Source organism: Dermacentor silvarum, chromosome 3 (assembly GCF_013339745.2).
Source record: "Dermacentor silvarum isolate Dsil-2018 chromosome 3, BIME_Dsil_1.4, whole genome shotgun sequence".
Classification (NCBI taxonomy): Eukaryota; Metazoa; Arthropoda; class Arachnida; order Ixodida; family Ixodidae; genus Dermacentor; species Dermacentor silvarum.
This window is the reverse complement of record NC_051156.1, coordinates 198,530,717-198,556,239: the sequence shown is the minus strand read 5'-3', so window position 1 is coordinate 198,556,239 and position 25,523 is coordinate 198,530,717. Positions and strand designations below refer to the sequence as shown.

Below are 25,523 nucleotides of genomic sequence, written 5' to 3'. Positions count from 1 at the left end.
TGAAATCTTGGCACTGAATGAGCCATCAATTAAGCTATGCAGGTCTGGGAGGATTGTTCCTTCTTTTTTTCAAGAACGTACATAATCCAGCAACGTATTATTGTAGGGAGGTCAAAACAGTAACAAGCATGAGAACATTTAAACAAACAGGCACAGTTGTCACTTGTACATTCAGCTAAAGCTTACATCTTGCAAGAATGAGGAAAACATATTTACGGGAGCATCCACAACACTCTCATCCAAGAGACTCCACTTGCGAATCGTAAAGGGAAGAAAAGAATGTGCAAAATCGTCCGCAGGACATCTAATTTCTCTAACCTTTCTAACATGATCATTTCTGTGCGATATACAGGGTGTTTCAGCGAACACTTTCAAAATTTATTTAAGCTTGCCTGTGGCAGATAGCCCAATTCTAGTTTATGAGCTGGTCTACTCGAAGAGGCGGACACTACTTGCACAAAAAATTGAAATGCTTAATCGACTAATCAACAAAAATTCACTAATTAAGTTTTAACTAATTACCTGATGAGCCATATTGCAATTAACAAGTTGTAGCCGTGGAGTACGCAAGGCGGATCCACTTGGAATTAATTCTCAGGATGACACCAGTTTCGAGATATTAATTCCCGAACTTTGCGCAGAAATGCATAAAGCGACATTTTGCTAAGAAACTAACTGGAACGCCAATGCATTTCTCCGCAAAGTTCGGGAATTAATATCTCGAAACTGGTGTCATCCCGAGAATTTGTTCCAAGTGAATCCGCCTTGCTAACTCCACGTCTACAATTTGTAAATTGCAATATGAGCCATCAGGTAGTTAAAGATGTAATTATTAAATTTTTGTTAATTATTCGATTATGTATTTAAATTTGTTGTGCAAGTAATGTCCGTCTCTTCGAGTAGACCAGCTCATGAACTAGAATTGTGCTACTTGCCACAGGCAACCTTGAAAGAATTTTTGAAAGTGTTCGCTGAAACACCCTGTATATCTTGAGCTGTGTAGTTGCATAATGCACGAATGCCACGACATCACAGATACCCACAGCACCAATTAACTTAATTTGTCGTTAGCAGAGCTTAAATAGTTTAACAAGACAGAGGGTGTAACTTTCGAGCTAGCAGTGACTTCAGTAGTGTTGTTATTCTTCCATTAAAAAGCTTGTTGCATATGAGTGAAGTTGAATGGAATCTTGTGCTCCAAAATTAGCAACAGCAACAAAAAAAAAGTGTGTGGGGGGGGGGGGGGGGGCCTCACAATGCACTCTATTTTGGCAGTTACATGATTTCTATACCTTGATCAGGCCAAATTGCCTGAGAACTAAACTCTTGTCATTTTTATTGTTTTATTACTTGTGAAAGATTTGCAGTTATAATGTGCACACATTTGCAGCTTAAATGTGCTGCTGACAAGTGCCCACAACCAGTACTCTTTCTCGCCCCACCTGACTTTTCATCCGTTTATTCCCTTTCCCCCCAGTGTAGGGTTTGGATGTGCATCCAGTTCATCTCCTTGTGTTTCTTTACTTCTCTCTCTCGCTCGTAGTTATTTGTATTCATGACAGAGGTAAATGTGCTATCTATTCCAACAGATGGGGGCGAGTCGTCACCGCGGACAGCCTGGGAGCGAAGCAGCTCACCACTGGGCGCAAGCCGGTACCTGCGAAGTCTTCGGTGGATGCCGATTCCACTGGGGCTTGGTTTTGCCTGCCTGGCGTACCTGAGGAGCTTACGCAGCCGTCATGCAGATGACGACAGCAGTCCGCAGCACGTTGCTTCTGGCCTCCAAGTGCGTCCTGTTTCATTGTTTGAATGTGTTGTCAGAAGTATGTGTAAAGGGGATGGAGGAGCTAGAGGTATGATGTGAGGGGGGAAAACAGAATTACAAAAAGTCTCCAAGGTCTATGCATCTGTAAATGCTTACATGGTCATGCAGCAGCTAATAGCATTTTAATCTTGTCCAGTTATGTGCAGTCTTGTGCACGGCCTACTCAGTCCTGGGAAATCATGTGGAAAACTGAAGGCTGCCATGGTACAAAACCTTTGCTGCCACTCTGGTTTCCAGCATGCCTCTCTTCTTATCTGTTCAGTGCTTGTATGCAGCTTTAAGGAGTAAGGACATGACATTTTCGACTGGTCATTATTTTGCATTGAATGAAGGTCCCCAAACCCTCTGTAGCCCAATCAAATTCTCACGTTGCAGCGCGGCCTCCTCCTTGTAGAATTTGTCGAGGGATCAAATACATGAATAATAACTGCTGCCATTGCCAATGCCATTGTATATTAGATGCTGCAAACGAATTCTTGAATGCTACGCACTGTCAAGACAAGGGAAAACCTCAATGATGCTGTCCTTCGTTCCAATGTTCATTCCTTCATTCCACAGGAGCAGCTGTTACCGGTCGTGTATTGCGAGTAATTGCACCAAAATTATAGTCGCAACAGAGAGTACATATAAAAAGCAGGAGTTCCGCAAAATATACATTAGAAATACGAAGATAGAATGGAATATACAAATGCGAAGATACAGCTTGATAAAGGGCAAGAAAAGTGTCGCTGTAAACAAAGTTCACTGCTTGTATACACAAAACCTCGCAACAAGATATTTAAGTATACGTCAAAGTTTCCAATAAATCTAGGTATCTAAGCAAACGTCACTGTATATAGTGCGTCAAACAAGGAAAACAAACATGTTGCGCAGTCACAGATACTAAACTTTACGCATAGAAAGACAGACGATCCAGGCAAGAACAAAACTATGATCACAGAAATTGTGATATGTACTTGGGCCATGCTGCAGTTGCGACAGCACCATATCGGTAGAACAATAGAGGAATATGCAGAAATCAATACGAAAATGTGTATTTTAACGGCTTGCACATCAGCAACAAATATTCTGCACCCAAAATTAAAGAAGGGTATTGCTTCGGTTCAAAAAAGAAGTGAAAGCAGGTAGCTAAAAAGGAAAGAAAGGGACAAACGAAAGCCAGAGATGATGCGGCAAGTTGAACTACCCAATATCCGAGTGCGTTTTTTGGAAACGCCACGTGGGCCGGGCTTTCAATGAGCAAGATCGGTCAAAATTGGTTATTTATGTCCTTGTAATTATCGTATTTGCATAATAATTTTGATCATCACGCTAACTGTTACAATAAACGACGAAAATTTCTGCAGTTTTAAAAGCTTATGAACAGTTGTACGTTTTCATAATTACGCATTTATGGACCTGAATGAACAGAGCTCTTTACTTGCATTGATTTTTGCTGCTTCACTATGTAAAGGACAAACTTCACTCGGCGGGGAAGTTTAGCAAAGCGGTCACTGACTTCAGACACGTTGATGCCGACGTCTCTATGGGTGTATTCCTCTGGTGCCAACCCAACTATGCGTTCCTCAGACATTGTAGAGCGCAAGTAGTTTTTTAGTAATCTCATGTTCGAAAATATTCTCTCTCCGCTGGCAGTGGTCACTGGAAGGGTGACTAAAAGCTGCAGCAGTTTGTACACATTTGGATAGAACCTGCAATCGCAATGAGAGAGGGCATCTGTTCCTGTGCTGGGACGCTAGTTTGCTGCTTTGCTCACCCACTTCTCGTCCACCATTTGATTTGAAAACATATATACATTTGACAGGGAACGGACAGCGATGAGAGTCGCAGTTCTCCCAGAGCAGCTCTCGCATCCACGTCTCGCACAAAAACGGACAGGAGATTTTCTGCTCCTTTCTCGAACATCTTGCATTGGTGGAATTGCGCATGGTACAATTACAGAAAAGTCCTTTGAGATTGTCTTGTGCTTTTCGAACCGTTAGGTGTAATACGTGGTCCGTGAATGGAATTGAACACAGCTATACAGAAATATTCCTCAGCATTTTCTCATGCAACGCTCCCACGATCCTGCTGTCGGACACCAGTTTGTTGGCTGGTGGTTTCCACATCCAGTTTTTTTTGCCACTTCCTGCGATTTTTGAGAATGAAGCAGTCGCATTCTTGCGGTCATTTTCGATCGCCTGCTGTACCAAATCTATGTCGTGAATGGTGGTGCTTATGTCGATGTTCCTGGTCTGCAGGTTCTTTGACAGTAGTCAGTCACCGTTAACACATGCTCCACCACATGCAGGCTCACAAGGAATGCTGGTGACAAAAGTGCCAGCGCTAGACTATTTGACTGAACTGGACTTTCACCACTGCCGTTTAATTTTATTCCTCTAGTGCCGCAATCACCGGTTTAAACAGATTCACAAATGAAAAAACTGCATCATGCTTTTCCACCCAGCACTGTTTCACATATTCCCAAAAGTCGCCGCCTTGTCGACTCGGGACACATCAAAGTTATAATTTCTCGTAAAACGTGAGTGTTTAGGAGAATTGCGGAAAAAGTGTGGCGTTGTCTTCAGCGTTCCAAAACAATTTTGGATATCTGTGATGGAGCACACCGCACAGAGAACTAGGTTGAGGGAGTGGCTGGCGCAATGTCTGTATAGTGCAGCTGGATATTTCTTGCGAACGGCAGCTTGCACACCATTCGTTTTACCAGGCATCGAGCTGGCACCAGCCATCATAACCTTGGCCACAAAGATGATGCATGTTAATTCCAAGGTCTAGCAGAAATTTTGTAATGGTGTCGGCGAGATCCCTTGCCACTTTGGTCCTGAATTGGCAGAAAACCTAAAAACGCTTCTTCGATGTTGTTGGCATGCTTGTTTAGGTACCTTGCACAAACTGTAAGCTGTTCGATTCCAGCAATATCCGTCGTTTCGTCAGCAAGTATGTAGAAACAGCCTGCAGCGTTTACTTTTGCTACTAGGCTTTCTTTGATAATTTCACCACAAATTTCTATAATTTGGTTTTGTACTTCTGGCATACGAGGCATTACTGGGACAACTTTACAAATGGTTCTTCAGATCTGCATCTCCACAATCAGCTCGCATGCGAAGAAGCGCTCTGAAAATACGAGTATTTTCAGCGAGGGCTTTGCTTAAATCTATAGGGCCACTGTCCCTATGTCCACGGAGAACCAGACCTTGTCGCCCGTAAGAAAGAACTGTCTTAATAATACGTCATTAACTTTCTTCCGTTTTCTCTTATTTTACTTTGCCTGCCCTGGTCCAGCTGATCGATCACATTGGGCATTCTTCCTGAATATATTTGGAGAGAATTATCAGCTGGGGGCCAGCTGACAGTCATTTCGAGCACGTGCTTCCATTTCTGGAATGGCTTGGACACGAGGGCTCCAGTTTATAAGAACATTAAACTCGCAACTTTATAAGAACATTTAAGGACTCCCAAGTTTATAAGAACATTAAACCCATAGAGTTCCGGAATTAAAAATCTAAAGCACGACTTAGGAAATGTCAGTGCACCTGTCGCGTCAAAAGTTAATGAGAGCTTCATACCCTTAAAGTTTCGGAATTGAAATACATGCGCTCCATAGATTCCAAGGCTGCCGCAAGATGCTGCAATGCGCCTGCTCGCCATTGAAAGGCCCTTGAAACATTGTGCTCGGATACTGCTCCTTGTGTTATGTGGCTCCAGGTGCATGGGCATTGCCACGAAATCCAACCCGGGCTCGCAATGTTCTCGTTGAAATGTCTTTTCGAGCGTGAAAAAGACATTGTAGACAAAATCCAGAATCATTCCCGGCGCCAGTGGTTGTTTTGGTCGGCGGTGTATGAGCCCCATCAGACCCCCGGCTACGCCCCTGCTTTGGGGAGAAGTTTAGGTATGGTCTCCTCAACTCCACTGCTATTGTGGAATCTTTCTGTGTCACCTCCTTGCCTTTTGGTCTTGAAGGTTAAGCAGATTGTCATGGTCTGAGCACATCTTACCATAGTTGCCCTTCAACCTGCTTCAGGATTGCTATTACCGGCGCAATGCCCTTTGCTTTGCGGCAGCAGGGGCATAGTCAAACTCATGAAATCTGCCTGTTGCGAGGGCTTCGTGATGGTCAGCAACTCGGCTTCTTTATATGTGTTTTTATTATTTTTTATTTGAACTGTTGTTGTTTGCCTTGTGCGCGGTTGTTCTGCAGGTGTCCTTCTACCGAATGCTGCCCTTGCGCATGGCATCTCGGTGGTGGGGCTGGGCCAACGACATAGAGCTGCCTGTGTGGCTGCGCACACCGGTGCTCGGCCTTTTCGCATGGGTCGTTGGCTGCGACATACACGAGGCTGAAGTGGAGGACTTGCGGCAGTATCGAAACCTGGGGGAGTTCTTCCGACGCTCACTCAAGCCAGGCCTTAGACCCCTTTGCCCAGGCGACTGTGTGGTACGTTGGCACATGTGGGTCACAAAATTTTCCTTTTCATATGAGGGGGGGTGCATGCTCGTGTGTTTGTTGTTTTTTCAGGAGGTAAGAATAAATAGTGCCATGCTTGTAAACGCAGGTGTGATGGCTCATGATATACAGTTGTCACGATTTTGCAACATACTGATTCTGAGTTTCTAAATTGAAACAGGAGGTTAATCGAGAAAAGCCTGATTTTGACATCATTGTCGTGTATTCAGTTGAAGTAGACGCCGTGTTCTCAGACATTAGCACTGTACACAGCGTATGCGTTGGCACACAGTTCCAAGAAGTCTCTTCTTTCTCCAGTCACTGGTCTACCACACCATGTGGCAATTTGTAGTCATCTGACAAAAATGTGCTTGGCGTGTCACCATCTCTGAACTGGAAAACAATGTTCTGCTCATGCACTATGCCATAAGATGCAAGACAGTTTGTTTGCCAAATCAGAGTTTGTACAGTGCAAAAACATTAGTAATAATTTGAGGATGTGAAGACATCCGTTTGTGCTAGGCACCAATTTCAGTTTTTCAAAATGAGCCCACAAGTTTCACCCAGGTGTAGAAAATGGTGTGAATGCAATTTTTTATGTTTTAACCTCGCACAAAAGTATTTCTAAACAAAATTCAAATGTTTTTCTTCATAAAAAAAAAAATTCAGGCTATAAGAGGTCAATTGTGCCTCACAAGAGATCTGTGGAGATAGAGCAGAGGACGAATTGGACAAAGCATTGCTCGTAAGGACTACTCTCAGTCAGCCGCGACACACATCACTCTCTTGAGAAAGCAGCTGCCAGCGATACATGGTGGTGAAAAAGTTAGTTTTCAGTTGCCGAGACAATTTAAGTTCGAATCACTCTAGTTGTTTTGGCACTGTGCAGCTTTGTAGGACCAAAGCAGTATGTTTCAAATTACGTACCTAGAGATTCATATTAGTGAGATTTTAATTGTGAGTCCAGCTTTCGCTGTTGCAATGAAATATTTTTTACAGACAGACCATGCACATTGTAGGTAGGCTACTTGTCATTACTCTTTTGTCAAACATCGCATTGCCATGGTTCTTTGCAGGTGAGCCCAGCAGATGGCACCGTGCTGCATTTTGGTCGCATAGAAAAAGGTTTTGCGGAGCAGGTGAAAGGCATCACCTACTCACTACCAAGGTTCCTTGGGCCTCATCCCTGGGACCCACACTGTCTACACTCTTATGTAAGTTGGCCACCTCATTGTGATCTGTTATTGCCTCCTACTGTGAGCAAGAAGAATGGGAGGAACCAGTGGTTGCTCAGTATTTAGTAACAGACATACAAAGCCAAGAGGCCGTGAGGCCAAAGAAAACAGAGTTAGACAGTTATTTTTGCCTACGCTTTCCTTTGTTTTGTTGTCTGTTTGCAGTTGTATGGTTGCCTCATACTGTGTTAATGAACAGTCATCTTTCATGCAAAGCATGAAGACTTGCTTTGCATGTCTTCATACTCACTCTCTCTCATCTGTCTTTCTGTCTCATCTCATCCTTTCACAAATGTATGATATCCAAATGGTCACAGCCTTTGTTAGCTCCTTCTTTCTTCTATCAGTGTCTTTATTTACCTGTCCCATCTTTTGTTCTTGTGCAATATGCAGTCTTCAAAGAGCAAAAACGTGTGTTGCTAAGCAGAGACAGCTTAAATGCTTCGACTGTAGCTTTTGATTTGTGGTAGGCCTAGCTTGTTTTTAGGCACCTTGCTTGGGCACTCCGTTACTGCAGAGCTGACGTGATAGGTAGTGCTATTGTTTTGTAAATATTTTGTCTCTGGAGAAATTTGTTGTGTTGGAATTTGCTTATCAGTCACGTCAGAACAACGTTTTAACCTGTTTGTTATGAGCTGCGACCAAGAGCCAGATCCTCTGCTAAGCTGAGCTGATTGTTGGGGGGCCTTTTTCTGGATTCCCATAGATGCAGTGCACTTTTGCCGAGATTAACATCTGTTGACGTAACATGTTTCTGAAGTCCTTTCATGTACATATTAAAGGAGGCTTGCTGTGACGGTGTGTGAACACCTGATTCATCAGTTGCCACAGTTATGAAAGTGAACTTAGTTGGCACAGCTTTCTTTTACATTCAGGTGGATGTCAACCAGGCTGACCATGTGAACCAGAGTGTCTCCAACCGTATGGTCCTCTCAGAACAACTCTGAATAAATAATAATAATAATAATAATAATAATAATAATAATAATAATACCTTTATTCTTGAAAGCAGCATGCTTGTCTACAAGTAGCCAAATTCAATCGCACTTTTTCATCTGGTGACTCTGACACTAAGCTGAGTCCTGCTTCCTCCTTGAAAATTTCTGTTAAAATCATTCCCATAGCCATAGTTCTGCAAAAACTTAGTTTTCCCTATTGAATGCATTCATGACAGTCAGTCAAGACTGATGTTTTTGCTGAAATGCTTTCACCTATGTTGCAGGGTGAGGAGGAGTACCACAAGAAACTTCTCCAGCAGAAAGACACTGATTTGTATCACTGTGTGGTCTACCTGGCCCCCGGTGACTATCACCGTTTCCACTCCCCTGTGCAATGGGAGGTGCAACACCGGAGGCATTTTCCAGGTTCGTTGATTCCAGTTAGAAACCACAACAAATGGCTGCCGATGCTCTCAAAAGCACCCATGCTTGCTCCTAGGCCGTACCATGGTGTTGCGACACCTGCACATCATTAAAGTTGTTGCCTACCACTGAAATGCACCCTACAAGTAGAAAACTTCATGCTTTCGAATTTTTTACAACCTTTCAAGCTTACCTAATCCTGCAACAGTGGTTGCCATCAATCGTGTGTGCATCCGGTACTTTCTTGTTGGCACATCTCGGCATGCCACAGCATTTCCCACCAGGAAAGCAGCTAGCACTATATTGTCGAAGTAAAGAAAATTCACACAGAAGGTAGAGGGGGATTATTGATGCGAAAGTGTCAAATGGCCCATTGAGCGAAAAAGCTGGCGTCTGTCGTCTGTAGCAGGGAAACGGTACCTAAAATTGCATTGCCCTTGCCATGTCATGAGTGCGCCTCGACGCAGAGTGGGCGAAAGGGAACACCTGCTGGCCGTGATAGCGTGCCAGGTGTTGCATGAGGAGAGAGGGCATCGCTGCTATGCCACGCCACCGTCGCTCTCGGAAGCCTGTGTTATCCGCGCGTTCCTTGTCCGCGCGGCATTAACTGCGCCTCGGTAAGGCCAAATCAAAACTCGCTCGCTTGCCCCATGAGGAGTTTAAACTCGAAGGACCGCTCAGCGGCATTCAATTGGACATTAATGCTTTCACAATCACAACTCGTGAGCAGTGCTTAGGTGTCCTCGGATTTCTTTGGGGGTTAAGATAAACTCTGTGAACATCCGAGTTTTTATAGCTTAAAGGAGTGTAATTTTTTAAAGTCTAGTTTTACTTCTCTCTTGTGCCCTTTGAGGTTTATCTTGTCCCCAGACATTAATGATCATGGCAAATCAGTTCTGTGGAATTCCGTAAGGTGGAGGTAGTGTTCGTGAAAGGTAAAATTGTCATCCACCTGAATGTAGAAACCCATGTGGGTTTCCTTTGTAGCTTCGGGCTACATTTGGGTGGATGACAATTTTACCTTTCATCAATAATCGTCATCTGTGTCGTCCGTGCCTTTCCTTTCTTTAGCACTGCATGCTGGTACTTCCAGGTCACAAACGGCATGTGCATTATCAGTGTGTCATAGCATTCATGACAGGAAAGTAGTGAGCGCAGAGTTTTCAAGAAAGGAAGTACAAGCAAAACAGATTGCTATTGTTGTTTGGGGGCAAAATGCACCCCAATGTATGTAAACATTTTTAGAGTGAAAGTAAAAGCAAAATACTCTTATAAGAGGTGTAGTTATTGTGACTAAATTATACTCCCATGAAGATGTAAATATTTTAAAGAGTGGGTTCTTTTTGGTCCTTGTAGATTATTTTGGCGATTTTAGTTTTACAGGTTGGGGGCTTGCTATTGGTCATCATTGTTGGTGTCACAATTTTATTCAAAGTATAAATGAGTGCTTCCGTTTTTTTTGAACTCTTCAAACTGAATGAACTGTGTGTGACGAGACTATGCTGCACATGGCTTCGTGGGATGTGTACAGAATGTTTGCCTTCGTTAACAGCATCTTGCTGTACAAAATTCACACTTGCTGTTAGGTGCTCAACAAAGGTGCATCTGCATTTTAGTGTTTTCACCAAAGGCGTTCTCACTTTCTTTTAGGAGTTGAGCTATCTGAACTGCTTAACATAATGAAAGGAATGTGCATGTTCAATTTAGTGTCCTCAAGTTCAGAGCTGTGCACTGGCTATTGATGTGGTAGTCAAGTCGATGTATCTCAAAAGTTTTTTTAATTGCTGTAAATGCACCTATGGGGAAATACCTGGTGTTGTAATTTTAAGGAGACAGGTTTAGGACACTGCATGCATCTTTGATGTTTTCCAAGGTTGAAGGGTAAATCAAACTGTGCTTTGGTGATATTGCAGGTACCCTTCTAAGTGTGCGACCAGGTGTTGTCAACTGGATAGTCGGCCTTTTCAATATGAATGAACGTGTAGTCTACATGGGTCGGTGGCGACATGGATTCTTCAGTATGACTGCTGTCGGTGCTACCAACGTTGGCTCCATCAAGGTTTACTTTGATAATGTGAGTTGCATACTAGTGAATCAGTATTTCTCTTCAGGGTGCTTCATTGTTACTGATCTTTTTATAACCATGTACAAGCTTTAGCTTGTTGTTGTGTCCAAGCTTGCACCATGCTCTCACATTAACTTTGCTGAAGGTTATGACAAGCTCTGTCAAGACACTGTTATGTTCAAGCAATATAGTCACCTTAAAAATCCTGAGATAGTTGTGAGGCAGCTTTTTTGTGGCATTTAAAATGTGGGATTTCCAATACCCGAAATAATAACTAAAAAAGGAAAATATTGTGGGTTGTTAGGAAGCCCATATTAGGCTAACAATAAACACATTATGTCATTATTTCTATTCTTTTTTATTTATATCATCTTCTCAAGTGCTTCTGCTCATAGCAGCATTATATGCCTTTCATCCAGACTAGCTTTTGTCATGCTTCCAACTAAAAGTCTGGCATTTGTTTGAAAACCATGCCGTGCTGGAACTAAATTGTATATTGCTGCATGCTGTCCATGATTTCCGAACACATGTTCTTCGTCTGCCTGAACCATTTGCTTGTTTGTATCCAGACTTCCAATCTTTGCATTTTGTGTTTCTTTGATGGCCTCAACAGAACCTTGTGACCAACCGGCGAAAGTACAAGAAGCACAACTTCAACGACCAATGCTTCCAGTCCAACCACAACTCCGAGGGCATCCGCATTGAGAAGGGCGAACCCTTCGGCGAGTTCAATCTGGGATCTACCATTGTGCTCATCTTTGAGGCACCAAGGGACTTCTCGCTTGAGCTCAAGGAAGGCCAGCGCATCAAGTACGGTGAGCTCATCTGCCGACAGTCCAGTAGCAGCTGTCAAGAGGCACGGACGTGAGGCCAGCTGCTGCAGCATTCAGAGTTTCGTTTTCGACACTTGTCATCATTGAATTCCGTCTCATAGTGAGAGATTGCAGTGGGCATGTTGCAATCTTCACAAGGCTGCCTGAAGGTCCACAGAGGTGGTTCAATGTATTTTTGCTATCTTCACTGGTGCAGAGCCAGTGTCGCCCGATTGTTGCACCAGCTTGCGTAGAGAGGTGCAAAGTGGTGACGTCCCTCGGTGAATGCCTATCTCGTATGCGGCAACTGTATGAGCTACAGTGGGGCTTAACTAGAACTGCACATTGTTATAGCATTTGGTGTCATTTGCACTGTTTGTGTCATCATTTTTTTTTTTTTTCATTTTGCCCCTATTGGAAGAGGCTGATGGAGATAGGCGCAGTTACGTTAGTAAGAGACAGCCTTTTTTTTTCCCCCCTCTAGCGCTTGATTTGTGCACAAATGCTCACGTGCACACAGTTTCCATTGCATTGACCATTCAAATACAACAATGTTGAGAACGGCTTGTGCCAAGAAAAGCAGTTGAAAAGATTTTAGGTACCCAGGGGTCATGTATGTGCAGGTTAGGGTTGCAGTTGCAGCTTCACATCCACGCATGGGTGGTAGAGATGCAAAATGAAATGTTGCAATTGTAAAAACTAGGCATTACACTAACGATGCTAAATGTTGCCAGTGTACAGTGTTCTTGCTAAGTTGAATGACATTTTACTTGGTACTGTATCAATTTGTAAAAGTCTTACTTATTGCAAATGCGTGATGGTCCCGATCCAGGCCTGCCTGAGTAATTTTTATTCACTGTATGATGACCGGCGATGTAAAGTGGACCTATGTGCTTCTAGCTTAATGGCCTTGCATTTCTTTCATTGTGATGTTTTACAATCAAAAGTATGATGTGTATTGTACAAGTTGGAATCATGAAAAGACTTGTGACTGTTAAACTAGAAAGCTTTTTTGATATCTTTAAGTAGTAGAACATTTGTTCAGAAGTCGGACCCAGTTTCACCATCATACCATAAAAAGAGTGCTCTTTAATGTGTTGTATTTTCCGGTTCAGGATTGAATTACCAATGTGTAGCCATGTGATGTTAGTATAGAATCTGCCTGCTCACATCACAAAGCATAGGAATTCATAAAAACCAGAATGAGGTGGATAAATTGCCTCATGGCTGGTTTCATTGTATCCATGTATGTGGAAACAGGAAATTATAATTTCTTCAGCAAGAAAGACTACCCCAGTTCAGCCGATGCACATTGAAAACTGTGGTACTCTTTTTTGCTAGCATTCAATGAAGGAACTTTCCAGGTTACAGTCCCATGCTGATGTTGCCAATGGAAGGCCCATTGCTAGTGCCAAGGAGTCAGGTTTCTTTTTTTTTTTTTTGTCAGAAATGACTGTTCCAGGGCAGATTCTTCTTTATAACACATCATATGCGACAGTCACCCCAAGCACAGCAGTTGCTTTCCTTTTAAGGTAAAACATGCACATGGGCATCAAGGCTGCACTGAAGATATTTCTTTCCCTACACACCCTTTACTATATTTTTTTTTATTTATTATTCCCACTTTACTAGCTTGTTTAAATATAATGACAGAAGAAGGGACAATCTCTCAACTGTCTGTGATATAGTGTTGATATCTGAAACTGTTCAGAACCTCCTTTTTTTTATGTTCCCTTAATATTATGGCACCTTCTGTTCACCGTACACACTGTTATTGTTTCGTTCACTTTTGTTTTTCTGACACATACCTTCGTATTGTACGTGATGTGCGCTGCAATTAGTACTATTGAGCTTTCCAAACTGGAAATTTCTTGAAGTTTCATTTTCACTAGCCTATAGATTACCGAGTCCATAGTTCTTCCTGCATTTCTTTATCGGAGTATTGGAGGATGTGCAGAAGCATTTCCAGGGTGTATCTTTTCCTCTATCCAGCTTCCATTTCTTGGAGATCATCATAATATAATGGTGCGTGGCACTTGCCGATAGCATTGAACATCGATAGCACAGTAGCATCGTGAACAGGAAAGTTCTAGTGCAAGTAAAAAATATACAGCGATTTCCATCACACCACTAGCGGCGTACATGATGGCACACAGGTGGCAGAAAAAAGTAATTGGAGCGTGACATTATGCATGATGCGGTAGAAACTAAGTGTGATGAGCTCGTGCCATTGGTAGTACGTAGCACTCACGTGGTCCATACCAGCTTGCCGTGGTTCCCGTTTTTCGCAGCGGGTTACACGTAAATGCAGTTGTCTTGTGCTGTCACATGCTGCTTACTTTTTGTGTCACTTGTCTATACCACCAGAAGCTGCCAACTGCCATGTAACTTTCCATGCTCTAATCTCCTGTAGCGGCTGTTTCTACTGGCAAACAACTGACTCGATTTTTATGAGATGGACTCTTGGCTGTAGGTGGTTGCTACGAATTTATCTGACAGCTATTTGTGCATATTGTAAACTGTTCCCTTTTTCACTTTTAGACTAATGGTTTTCTTCTTGCTCCTTTATTATGGCTTACCATGTACACTTCATGAAAGGGAACATTGTCATCCAACCGACTGTATCACGAAGCTACAGAGGCTTCAGAATTGAATTTCCCTTATTATTTGCAGTTTCACACTTAATATTACAGCTTATTGAACAAAAGCCGTTGCAATACAATCCTTCACACCTTCTGTCACCATTAAAGGATTACTACTATATTCGGAAATGCCACTCAGGCAAGCAATTCTAATCATCTTGCTGCAGATGTGCACAGTGCATTGTTTTCTGTCTTGTTACTGTATGCACAGTTATACCGTTGTTTGTTATTGATGCTATTTAATTTCTTCTGCATCAGTTGTCATTTACTTATTACTTTTTTTTCATTTAAGTTTAATAACCTAATTTGCATTCATTTTGTATACTTTACAATGGTGCTTTAAAGCTCTGCGCTTATTGGACGTTACGACTCCTGGTTGCCGCTTTTGGTTACATTTAAACTGAGAAGTCCGACAATCATTTATTCTGTCATTAAAACTACGTCTGCAGTGTAAGTGTGTCTGTAAATCTGTTTGTTGGGAGCAAAGTTGAAATCTTTATCGGAGAGAAAACACTGCCTCCCATATTCTTGAAATATTCTTCCTTCAACTACAGAAAGTCGAGAGAAGCATGGAAACTCAGCTCAAGCAGTCACAACGTTTCATTAACACTTCTTGAATATTCCGGAGCTCTAATTTTGCTGACAGGCAATTTTGGTTTCGACTTAAAGGTATTACAGAGGCAGCAAGCTGCTACTTGCTGCAGGAATCGTTGAGGAGCATTACTGAAACATGGTGATTACTTCATCAGTCTAGGGTTAGAGCTGTAGTCTATTCTGATAAGCCAAGGCAGTGTGTTGAGTGGCAGGATCGTTCAAGAATATGGGAGGGGAGGTATGCCACAACCAAACCAGCCTTTGGAAAAGCTAGACAGATTTCATTTGTGTTGTGGTTTGATACCAGTCAAAGCCAAAGCATATCGACTTCCTGTTTGTTGTCATCGTCATGTTGCATTTGTATTCATGCAACTGTGAGCCAAAAGAAAAAGTCAACCGGTCTTTCGTGTTGGAATGTTGGTGTTGTGATCGTTAGGCTTAGTTAGGTTCGTCTATGGTTGCTGCCTTGCATTTGTTAAACCGTTGATGTCGTCGCAACTTTCAGTGCAAAAGTTGCTCGCTGAACCACATGCTCCCCGGGTATGTGATTTTTCAAAGGTTATCCTGTGAGAATCTCAAGGGGACTGGTGGAGTTGGACGACACAAGCTAATTACACTTTCTCGAAGGGCAATTTAAGCTAATCTAAGGACTATTGCACATTCGGCGAAAAAAAGTATGAATTTTTTTGTTTGTTAGCGTGTTGGTTCTGTTGGAATGCTCTAAAGAATCACAAGTACGTTTTGGAGAGGTGTACAACAAAACAGATTTTCCATTTTATTTAGAACTTGTGGTGATGGTACATTATTAAAAGTAGACAGAGTGCCAGTGCTTTTAGTGTTACAGTTGTGCACAGTAAAATATCATTGCTGCAAAGCAGTATTATTAGTATATTATTAGATCTTTGTGAATGCATTTGTCTCACTTTTGTATCAAGTGGCTATCACTTAGCCGGTGCAGGAGTTAATTGTTGGAGCCAAAATGCCGAGATGTACCACGCTTGAAAGTGATTAGCGGGCATGCCGTGTTTACGTACATACAGTGTAACTTTTCAACTGGTGAAATGCCGGACCTTTCTGAATGCTTGTCTCGTCGCATTTTGTGTCACGCAAAATCTCAGTGACTTGTAGTCAGTGATTGCTAGAGTTCCTGTGGTAAGGGACGGTGCCTCTGTGTTTTTTAGGGGCAGCAAGAACATGCTATGAAGTGCCTCTTTGTTTTGTATACATGTATAGCCACCGTTTTACATTTGTCAAGTTCGAGGTGTTTGTGTGTGTGATGTTGTTACACTCGGAAGAGTACATCTTGGATCATTGTACACAGTATTGCTTGTACGTCACGTGACTGCAAATGTCTTTCTTGTGCTGAGGCAGGGATGCCCAGCAAGGCCTGAGGCTGCCACAAGCAGACCAGTTTCTATGCGATGTGTTGGTAGCATTTTAATAAAGTGCTGATTCTTAAAAAATAAACACTGTAATGTGTATTCTTTAACCTTACAATGTCATTCCCAAGTTAAGCTGTTTTGTGTTTTCAGCACTGTCCATGTCTTTCTCTAAGTAACTTGGGGAAAAAGAAAGTTGCATACTTGTGCAACCAGTGTTGTGCCATCTATGGAGAGGTCGTCCAAACACCCAAAACTTCGGAGTTAATTTTCTGACAGCAGGTGGAGCAAATGCCTCCGTGCTCTGTTGCTTTGTCTCGGCAGAGCAGTCATGGTGAGCCTGTGTGTCAGGTCCGTCCGCAGTTTAACAGACGAATGGATTTATGAGCTGTTTATGGATTCTGAATTGGGAGTAATTGATGACAAGTAACCAGCTTCTATGCAGCACGAAATGTCTGATAAGCCAACACACAGAAAAAGCTGGCATTCAGTGGGTTAATGGCATTAAGAAATGGGTTACAGAGTGTCATAAAGTTGTCTTTGCTACAGCTAACACAGGATGGCAGAAGACACATCATGGCCTTTTTTGTTACTCCTGAAGGTCTTTGCAGAGCAATGAGAATCAAAGCTCAAGTGAAATGCCATGTAACACAGGCCTCGACCTCAGTAAGACTGTGACTGACTGACTGACTGATAGCAGTGTCCAATGTCCAACAGCATTTGTAGCACTGCATACTGTAGTAATGTTCTGAATGCAACTGCAAGAAGAGATAGTAGCATCCAAGATCACACGCTAGTGGCGGTACCTATTCCTATCCTAGGAGCACTAGTATCATATGTAATGTGACGATGAAATGGTGACTTATCATGTTGTTCAGAGAGTGGTAAGTGCGAATGTGGTTATCTTTTTAGTACAATGGCTTCGTATAAAGTTATGTGGTTTTTGGATGTTCCACTGAAGACGACACCATTAGCCAATCATTTTTATTTTTCGAGGGATGGAGGAAATGTATTTTGGGGGAACAATGTCAAACTGCACATTTAAAACAAGATCAGTAAAGTGATCTTGCTTCAGTGACTACTCTTTGAAAAGCAAACCCTCCGTGCTGTTGCATATCTTGCCAGTCAAAACCTTTCTGCTTCTGGTGTTGTCTCAACATTGCAACTGTACAGTAAGCATTTCATTTCTCCATAGCCGCACACAGCTTTCTCCATTCTGTGTGAAGATGAAATGGAGCGTACTTGTGCTGAAGAGCACAAGAGCCAGCAAACATCGCTGAAGTACTGATATGTGGGAAGTAGCTCATGGGACTTTGTTTCAGCAGAAAATCCTCTTGGCAGACTTGGTTCAGTGAAAGACCATAAATGATACGAGCAGGCAGACATTCCTAACTACGGAGTTATTGAAGAGGCACTGAAACACTTCTCGAAGCCTGAGCAATGTAGTGGAATGAGTGCGTTGGCTTTCTATGAATATATTCACGAAAAGTTTTGAAGTGGACTACGTATGAATGGCGGTATAGTGAGAACAATGTTTACTTTCCTCATTGCCACTCAACTCATTGGTTCCTATCCCATGCCAGTAGCAGTGCCCTGCCTACGACTCTTTTCGTCTTCTTTTTTCGGCATTGAGCTTGTGGTGTGGTAACATTTGGAGCTTGACATCTGACAAAGGTGCTTGAGAGTGACAATGGGGCAGAAGGACTGAAAGTCGGTACTGATTCATGTTATGGGTTTCACAAGGAAAACACCGACAATAAGGAAGGCACGGACAACGCGAGAGCAACAGATGCATTCATGTCAGCGCTTTCCATCTTGTCCGTCTTACTATCTTCAAGAAGTGTTTGCAGTGCCCGTTAAAGACTCAACAAAACCTTTGTACTCAGCTACAACTTACAATTCTGCAAGCAGTTTGAGCCCTGTTATCCTTGGTCAAATGCTTAGGCCATGCCAGCCTGCTCTGCGGCGTCGATGTGGCTTAGGGACCTTCGTTTTAAGCCTGCGAGGACTGTGCCGTCCAATTGTCGGCACAGAACTCGCACCTCCACGTGACCAGAGCAAAGGCCATGTAGGCTACAGCCGCCAGCTGAAGAGCTCCCACCGCATAGTAAAGAGCCCAACCTCCTCGAGCGCCCGGGCTCGTGCCGAAGGTCGCGTACGGGTTCGAACTCGTCGTTGTGAACTGAAGAAAGATCCAGAACAGACCGTCGAACATCGTCTGTCCCGAGCTGGTGGAGCTCGAAGCGGTCATGGCACCGGCACCAAAGAGTACGTATAGGAGAAAGAGACAGAAGAGCGCTGCGGAAGCAGCGGTCAGGGCTCGGCGGTTGACAACCACGGTCGTGCCCTGCGGAGTCCCGACGCTGACGACGCGAATTCTGCTTCTGTGCTCCTTGGGTGCGAGTTGCGCGTAGCTGAGGTGACCAGCCACGATCGAAAGTTCTGGACGGAAGAGCGTTGTCAGTGCGCGTTGGGTGGTGCTGCGGGAACGTCCTCCGACTCGGATCCCGGACTCACGCTCCGGAAGCGTTTTCTGAGGCCCGTGAAGAGCCGGTAGGCGTTCACGCACACGAGAAGCCATGTCTGTGCGACTGTCTTGCCGTGCAGCAAAAGCCAGCCAAGGAGGAGCGGAACGCCGAAGCAGATGTAGCCCATGATGGCAGCCTTTACGGCAGTCGACGTCTTGGCATAGTCGTAACCACCTGCGGAAGCAAACGCCAGCGGTTTGAAGATGGTGGAAAGAGAAATAAACTCGGTAAACTATTCATTTGGCCCAAACGATACCAGTGCACTAATTAGCAGTGTTTACACCACCTCTGGGATAGTCTTAAAAAATTCACCGACGATTACGATACATCCTAATGCGAAATGTGGGCGCAGCTCTATAGTGTTTTCATTTCGCGATATAGAGGTGTATGGCTGGCGCGGACAATCTGCCTCGTGCGGCACATTGCTAGCTGAGCGAAGTGTGGCGCGACTGCATCGCAAATCGGGAGATCGCGAGAGGCAGCGCGTGGGTGACGCGTGAGCGCGAGTCCCAGCAGCCGCCGGCAGACAGACCTCCGCTCCATCATGCAGCGCTTTGTTTCCATATATGGTATCGGTGGAATCTTTCGCCGCATGCCATCACTGAACCGACGACGGCGCGCTACTCTGGCGCCATCTCGTAGCGGTCGTCGCCGCAGAGTCCGTTTTGCGCGTCACTACGCTTTTCTCACGCTTTCGCCATACCCTTCTCCGCTTTCCTTCTCGCTCTCTCCGCTATAGCGGTTTTTCAACCCCCGCTGCGCTTCGCGTTTGCTCTTTCATCCTGCTCGTGCACTCGGTTACGCCAAGTGACGCCGCGAAACTCGGGAACGGGCGCCTAAGAACTGCGCTATAAATCTTACGCTTCGACGAGCGACGCGACGTAGATCGCCTTCGCGCAAGCTGTCGCTTGCCCGTCTTCAGCGAGCGATCTCCATTGTTGCTGGCATGAGGGCGTCTACTCGTACCAAATGAGGCGCGTTGACAGCGGTACGCAGTGTAAAATAATATGTTTTGTTGCACAGTAACACAGAACATTTTTTATCATTGCCCTGCAGTATTGTTTTTATATGCAAGTGCTTTATTTACATTACTTTATTTGCTCGCTGTGTGCACGTGACTCGGGCGTAGAGGAGGAGAGGAGGACATGGCAATCGACGAAAACCGCGCGTGGAGACAACCGGCAGTACGTCACTGCTGTACATCCTGTTCCGGTGTTTTACTATTGGCTGCTTGAGCACAGCCCTTCCGGGCGACGGGCGACGGATTTTAAGTTTGAGAAACCGAGCGATCGCGCGATTTCGACCACGCGACACGTCGCGCGAACGGCCTGTTTCGTCGCTCATACCGTCGCTCGTCGCTGTCGCGTGCATTTTCGCGCATATGGGGTTTGGCCTTTATGCGCCGTGCATTCGCCGCTCAGTTTCCGTTGAAGCGATAGACCGCACGTACCTTCCGCCGCTGCGGCGTATGCTTGCTGCCAGCGTTTTGACAGTCGTTGTCTGCAGTCATTCAGTGTGATCTATTCGTGTTTGTTTGTGCGCGCTCACACCACGCTTGTTCATTCAGTTAGTAATAGTCGGGTCACATTTTCCAACGCGCGCTACACATGCAATGCTGCCCGGATCGGCAGTGCAGCGCTACAGGTGTGTCCCTTCGCACGCGATGCCCACGGGAAGCGCTTCTCATCAACACCACCGTTTCACACGCGCCTTCTCGTGGTCATCGAGTCTCTCTTCATGTCGGTCTACTTACGCCGCAGCACACCTGCTTACTTAATCAGCTCATGTTTACTACAATTCATATTGCTATCAAAGCCGCTCACCTTACTTCGTATGACATTGCTGTGTTGCTATCGCATTCATTGCTTCGCCCTTAGGGCGAAACTGTGACATTTTTTTTTTTTGGCTTAACTTGCCCCCAACGATAGTCGTCATGTGTCTTGCGTGCCGTTCCTTTGTCAAGAATGCTATGTCACGCTGACAGACGCATTCCATTTGTGCCGTTCGTGACCTAGCTTAAAGTATAGACAGGGGACTGCACAGGTGCGTATTGCCAACTTAATTGGTGGAGTTCTTTTACACTTAGCATAGAAGCTCGTGGTAATTTGTAACGCATGTATATGGGCGTTTTTGCACGTCTAGAAAATTGAAATATAGAAAACATTTATGGAACATCCCACGCACCATGTGAATCGATATCCGAAGCATTTTCAAGTGAAGCTTGTATATGCTAGCCTGCGCCGGCGATGTAACGCCAAAAACTACTATGACTCATACCCGCATTGGATATGCGGGTATGAACCAGGGACAAGAAATAAAGACTGAAGGAAGGAAGAAAGAGAAGGTGCGGGGAAAGCTTCGCCAGCGCCGGATCACTTGACGCGCGCGACCGATCAGGGTCGTTTGGTGTGTCGCGGGGAGGTAAAGAGAAGGAAATGGGGTTCGCGCGCCCTTCCCGGGCTTCCCTCGCCTCAGTTCAGTTTCGGCAAGCGGATGGGAAGGCCGTGATAGTGCGTTCTGCTGAGGAGCAGGCTGCGTTTGAGCAACGGCGCCGCGAGCTCGATCGGGAAAGGGCTCGTCGTTGACGTGCCGATTCTAGCGCGGCGAAAGCCCAGGCGAAACGTCAGCGAAGAGCCGCGGACCCCTATTTGCTGGAGCGCGATGTTGAGGCCAAACGTCATCGAAGGGCCGCTACCCAGAGTTTAGGGCAAACGAAGCGGAACGCCTGCGACAACGTCGTATTGCCAGAATTGCTTCGCTTATCTCCATTTCCTCGACAGGGGAAGGGCTCTGAATTTTCTTTATTGAGGTAGCTGGCTATCTCGCATCCGCAAATAGTTACCAAATGACGCAAACACGTACGTGTGTGTGAAGCGAGCGTATTGTGACAACGGCAGGGCGACTACACGACGACGGTCGTAATGGCATGTCCGCTGATTTATTACTGTGGCGAATAAATGTTGCAACCTGGGGACGTGTTCTTAAATGTTTCACTTCGGCGATAGTTCGCCTTTCGCCTTCAGGCGCGCCCTGATTGGCTGGTTGAGCAAAATTGAATGACGTCGGGCTCAACCAGCCAATCAGATCATCCAATTTTGCTAAAACAGCCAATCATGCGCGTGCCTGAAGGCGAAATTGTCGCCTAGGCGAACTAGGGGAACGTTTCAGAATAGGTCCCCGTGGCGACGTTGGGACGATCCTGAAGGCGCTGCAACATCACTCTCAAAGTGCTAGTTGCCGCGAGGAAAGGATGAGAAAAACTGGCCTGCTCTTGCTTTTATAAGCAAATTGTTGCTATGCGACGTGACGTCAAGGCACTAGCTTGCACGAGGGAAGGTAAGGTCGTTATTCTGTGCAGCGAACTGCGTGCGGCTGTGGCCCAATGGACAGATCGTCTGGCTGTTGCGCTGGATCGAGGCGTTAGGAGTAGTCCCACCATCGGACGCGTAATTTTAGGGGCGAAGCACCTTAGGGCCGAGCCTTGCCCCTGTTAGTTGTCCGTTGTCCGTAGCTCTGGTTTGCATCTATACTGTGTATACTAGAGCATGTACATATGCACATGTGTGCTGCACACATATACAGTATAGTATATATATATATATATATATATATATATATATATATATACACTGTACATGTGTGCAGTACATGCACATGTACAGTCTGTTTCACACTTAGGGGAAATCTCGGAGCGCATTGCATCGCGATGCAGCGAGAGCTGGCCGCATCGCCGGGAAGCGTGCTACTGTCAAGGGCAGTTCATCGTTAGTGCGAGCACTGCGGACCAGATGCTGGCAGTCAGAGGGTGGGTATATATATATATATATATATATATATATATATATATATATATATATATATATATATATATACGTGTGTGTGTGTATGTGTGTGTGTGTGTGTGTGTGTGTACGTCAAGCTCCGGCTTCCGGCGTTTTGCCCGAATGATCCCCCGGTGCTTCGCCCACTCATCATCATTCACTTCGTAGATATGCGGTGTTTTTTCTTTTTTTTTCTTTTTTTTTTTTTTTTTGAAGGGGCCTCAAACGTGACGAAACGGGAACCTATACCTATATACCTACCGCAATGTGCCTGGTAGGCAAGTCATGCTTTGCATTAAAATATACACACAGTATCAAATTAAGATCGTTTACATATCCACAAGCAAAAGCACGTGTCATGCATATATGTAGTATATGCTCCGGATAACGAGCTATCAACGCATGCTAAGTTTTTTTTTTTTTTTTTCCTGTCATCGGCACTCATGGTTTTAATGCATAAGCATATAACGTGTAAATGCTCAGTTTCGAAACGTGAACCTCAGATTGGCTCTCATTAGAGTTACTCGACCATAAGTAAATTTACTGACGTAGTTGAGGTATATGCGTTTGCTATTTGGCGATAATGAATGACCACAGTATATATTATCATATGTTTAGAGATATGGGATCCCTTTACAGCTGTCGCGCATATGCAGCGTGGTCTGGCAATTAGCGCGCTTCCACGATTAGTGATATGTCAATTAAAATTAAATTCTGGAGCTTCACGTACCGAAACCACGATCCCACTATGAGACACACCGTAGTGGCGGACTAATTAATTTCGACAACCATGAGTTCTTTATCGTGCACCCATGCAATCGGCGTTACACGAGCGTTTCTGCATTCCGTCCCCATCGGAATGCGGTCGCCGCACCCGGGATCGAAACCCGCAACCTCGTGGTCAGCAGAACAACTCCATTCACTGATTAAATCAATCAGGGCCGGTATTTTGTAGCGATGCCTTTCCGATGCTAATGCCTTTTCGCTCTTGGGTCAGTGGTCAGAGCGACGGTCCGCTCGCGCTATCAACGGGATCAGCCGGCCGTGAGCGATGGATGATAAGACTAGTATAGAATAAAGCATAACGCATCGCTACAAAATACCGACCCAGTATGCTGCAGAATACATGTAGGTGGTCGCAGATTTGGTGTCTACGCCATTTTGACGTTTTCTTCCCAAGTATTATTGGCTACTCAAAACAGTCAAAACTAAGTCCTCACCTGACGTCGTCAAAAGCACCAGACTGAAGAGCATGGCATCGGAAAACGACCACGGTTCTCTTCCAGTAGCGTAGCATCCCCTGTGGTCGACGCCAGACATTCTGTCGTCGTATTCGACCAGGTATTCAATCACTGCGCGATTCCACGTCTCGGGTCTAGACGGCAGCGTCTTCAGCTTGCCGATTAGACGCCCAGCAGTCCTATTCCTCAGCTCGGCAACAGTGGAAACGTCCCAGTCTTCGTCACCGCTAGTCAGAACCATGAACACAGACGCTCCTAAGCTCAGGTAAAGAACCAGAACTAAGCTCAGTGTCACGCGAATGAAAAGTGGTGCGAAATACGGGTTCTCGCTGATCCACAGGGCGAGCCTCGTCCTCCACAGCGGCATGCTGACATCAGGGAAGTGTCATGTGAGAGTACTGCTTCTTAGCGCCGGCAAGTGATCATAAGGTTGGCTGGCATCGGTGACGAATCTGTAGCAGACGACGCAGTACCGCAGGCGTCGCGTCGTCTGCTTCCGCGCTCTCAACGGAATTGGAGCGCGACAAAGCTGCGCGCGCTTTGGGTTTTTCGTTGCCGTGGGATTGAAAGACGGAAGTGCAAAGCCCCGCGTGGTAATCAATAATCCAACCTGTTAACCGTGGCGCGTGATCTGGCTATGCAATTGCCCGTAGGTCATTGACCCGCGCGATGCACATGGTTGGCAGCGCCGCACAGGAGTGTCTGTATTCCAGACAGGGCTCATCTTTTTCGGTGCGTACGTGGCCTTTGAGGTTGTTTCATCATGTACAGTGTGTTTCAAGCATTACGCGCCTTGATTATTACCACTCTATATAGCGTTAGTAGCGTAGCGATATTTATTGAACCAAATATTTCATCGAAGCGAGCAATTCGTTAAAACACCTCTTCATTATATCTACCCACAGAAATATTTATGTAGCGATAATTGTATTTGTAGTCTAGCCATTTTGAAAGTGACTACAACGGCCAGCATGCCCACTTAGCTATAGTTCACGCCAGCGTTATCAGCCGTGTATGCGAGCTTGATTTGCATGGATGCGGCATATTCAGTGTGTTCATAAAACCTGTAATAGCTCTGAAATTGTGCCATAACCAGCCTCCTTCTTTTTCCGCGCGTTTGAATCCGGAAAAGCGGAAGCCGGAGAGCCGGCTAGATAACGGGACCGCGACGGGACGCTGTGACGTAACCTTGTTGCCTGGCAACTGGCGTCGCCTTCACCCTCTCGCTTGTCCTTTGCGGCGAGACTTTGCGAGAACTTTGGGTGGCCGAGAACGTGAGATGGGAAGATGGCGAGTCTGTGCCGAATCAAGTGTTTTCTAGCGCCTTCGTCGCTGTCGCTAGGATCCCATATTGCAAGGTAGGAGGCGACGGGCGAGCTTTGGGCAGCACTGGCGCGAACTCGCCAACTGAGCTAGAGCTAGGCTTGCTGTTGTCACCGCAACGAAGTATGGCGGCGGTGTCTTTTTTCTCGCCAGCCCGGACGGGGTGCGATGTGTGCCGCTGCAGAGGTGACCTACCTCCGATTTTCATTGTGCTGTCGCCGCAGCCAGAACAGGGATCACTGAGTTAGCC

At 45.1% G+C, this 25,523-nt stretch overlaps 3 protein-coding genes across 9 annotated transcripts in view; 2 read left to right on the top strand and 1 right to left on the bottom strand.

Moving 5' to 3' along the window:
* The window catches only part of LOC119446445 (phosphatidylserine decarboxylase proenzyme, mitochondrial-like), a 50,757-nt gene extending 34,309 nt beyond the window's left edge, over nucleotides 1-16,448 (top strand). For all 4 annotated transcript variants that reach the window (XM_037710876.2, XM_037710877.2, XM_049664148.1 and 1 more), the window contains 6 exons: nucleotides 1,590-1,786; nucleotides 6,027-6,263; nucleotides 7,349-7,486; nucleotides 8,730-8,871; nucleotides 10,782-10,942; nucleotides 11,547-16,448. In XM_037710876.2, coding sequence (XP_037566804.1) covers nucleotides 1,590-1,786; nucleotides 6,027-6,263; nucleotides 7,349-7,486; nucleotides 8,730-8,871; nucleotides 10,782-10,942; nucleotides 11,547-11,801 — 1,130 coding nt within the window. In that variant the 3' untranslated portion in view covers nucleotides 11,802-16,448. The remainder of the gene's footprint in view (nucleotides 1-1,589; nucleotides 1,787-6,026; nucleotides 6,264-7,348; nucleotides 7,487-8,729; nucleotides 8,872-10,781; nucleotides 10,943-11,546) is intronic.
* A 122-nt stretch (nucleotides 16,449-16,570) lies between these two features.
* On the bottom strand, nucleotides 16,571-24,038 carry LOC119445140 (uncharacterized). Its single transcript, XM_037709464.2, has 2 exons — nucleotides 23,930-24,038; nucleotides 16,571-19,062 (listed from the first exon to the last, which is right to left on the bottom strand). The coding sequence occupies exons 1-2, from the start codon at nucleotides 24,004-24,006 to the stop codon at nucleotides 18,354-18,356; spliced, it is 786 nt and encodes a 261-aa protein (XP_037565392.2). The 5' UTR covers nucleotides 24,007-24,038; the 3' UTR covers nucleotides 16,571-18,353.
* Nucleotides 24,039-25,150: 1,112 nt separating this feature from the next.
* LOC119446444 (protein NipSnap) overlaps nucleotides 25,151-25,523 on the top strand; it is a 52,797-nt gene continuing 52,424 nt past the window's right edge. For all 4 annotated transcript variants that reach the window (XR_007466146.1, XM_049664152.1, XM_049664151.1 and 1 more), the window contains exon 1: nucleotides 25,151-25,308. Coding sequence is in view for 3 of the 4 variants with exons in the window: in XM_049664152.1 (XP_049520109.1) it covers nucleotides 25,238-25,308 (71 nt within the window). In the remaining variant the exon portion in view is untranslated. The remainder of the gene's footprint in view (nucleotides 25,309-25,523) is intronic.

Bases quoted from the DNA above. Each gene is read 5' to 3' on its own strand.
- LOC119445140 (XM_037709464.2), bottom strand. From the start codon at position 24,006: ATGCTACGCTACTGGAAGAGAACCGTGGTCGTTTTCCGATGCCATGCT. The intron at 19,063-23,929 runs GTGAGGACTTAG...TTGCTTCCGCAG, and splicing joins GGTGCTTTTGACGACGTCAG to GTGGTTACGACTATGCCAAG.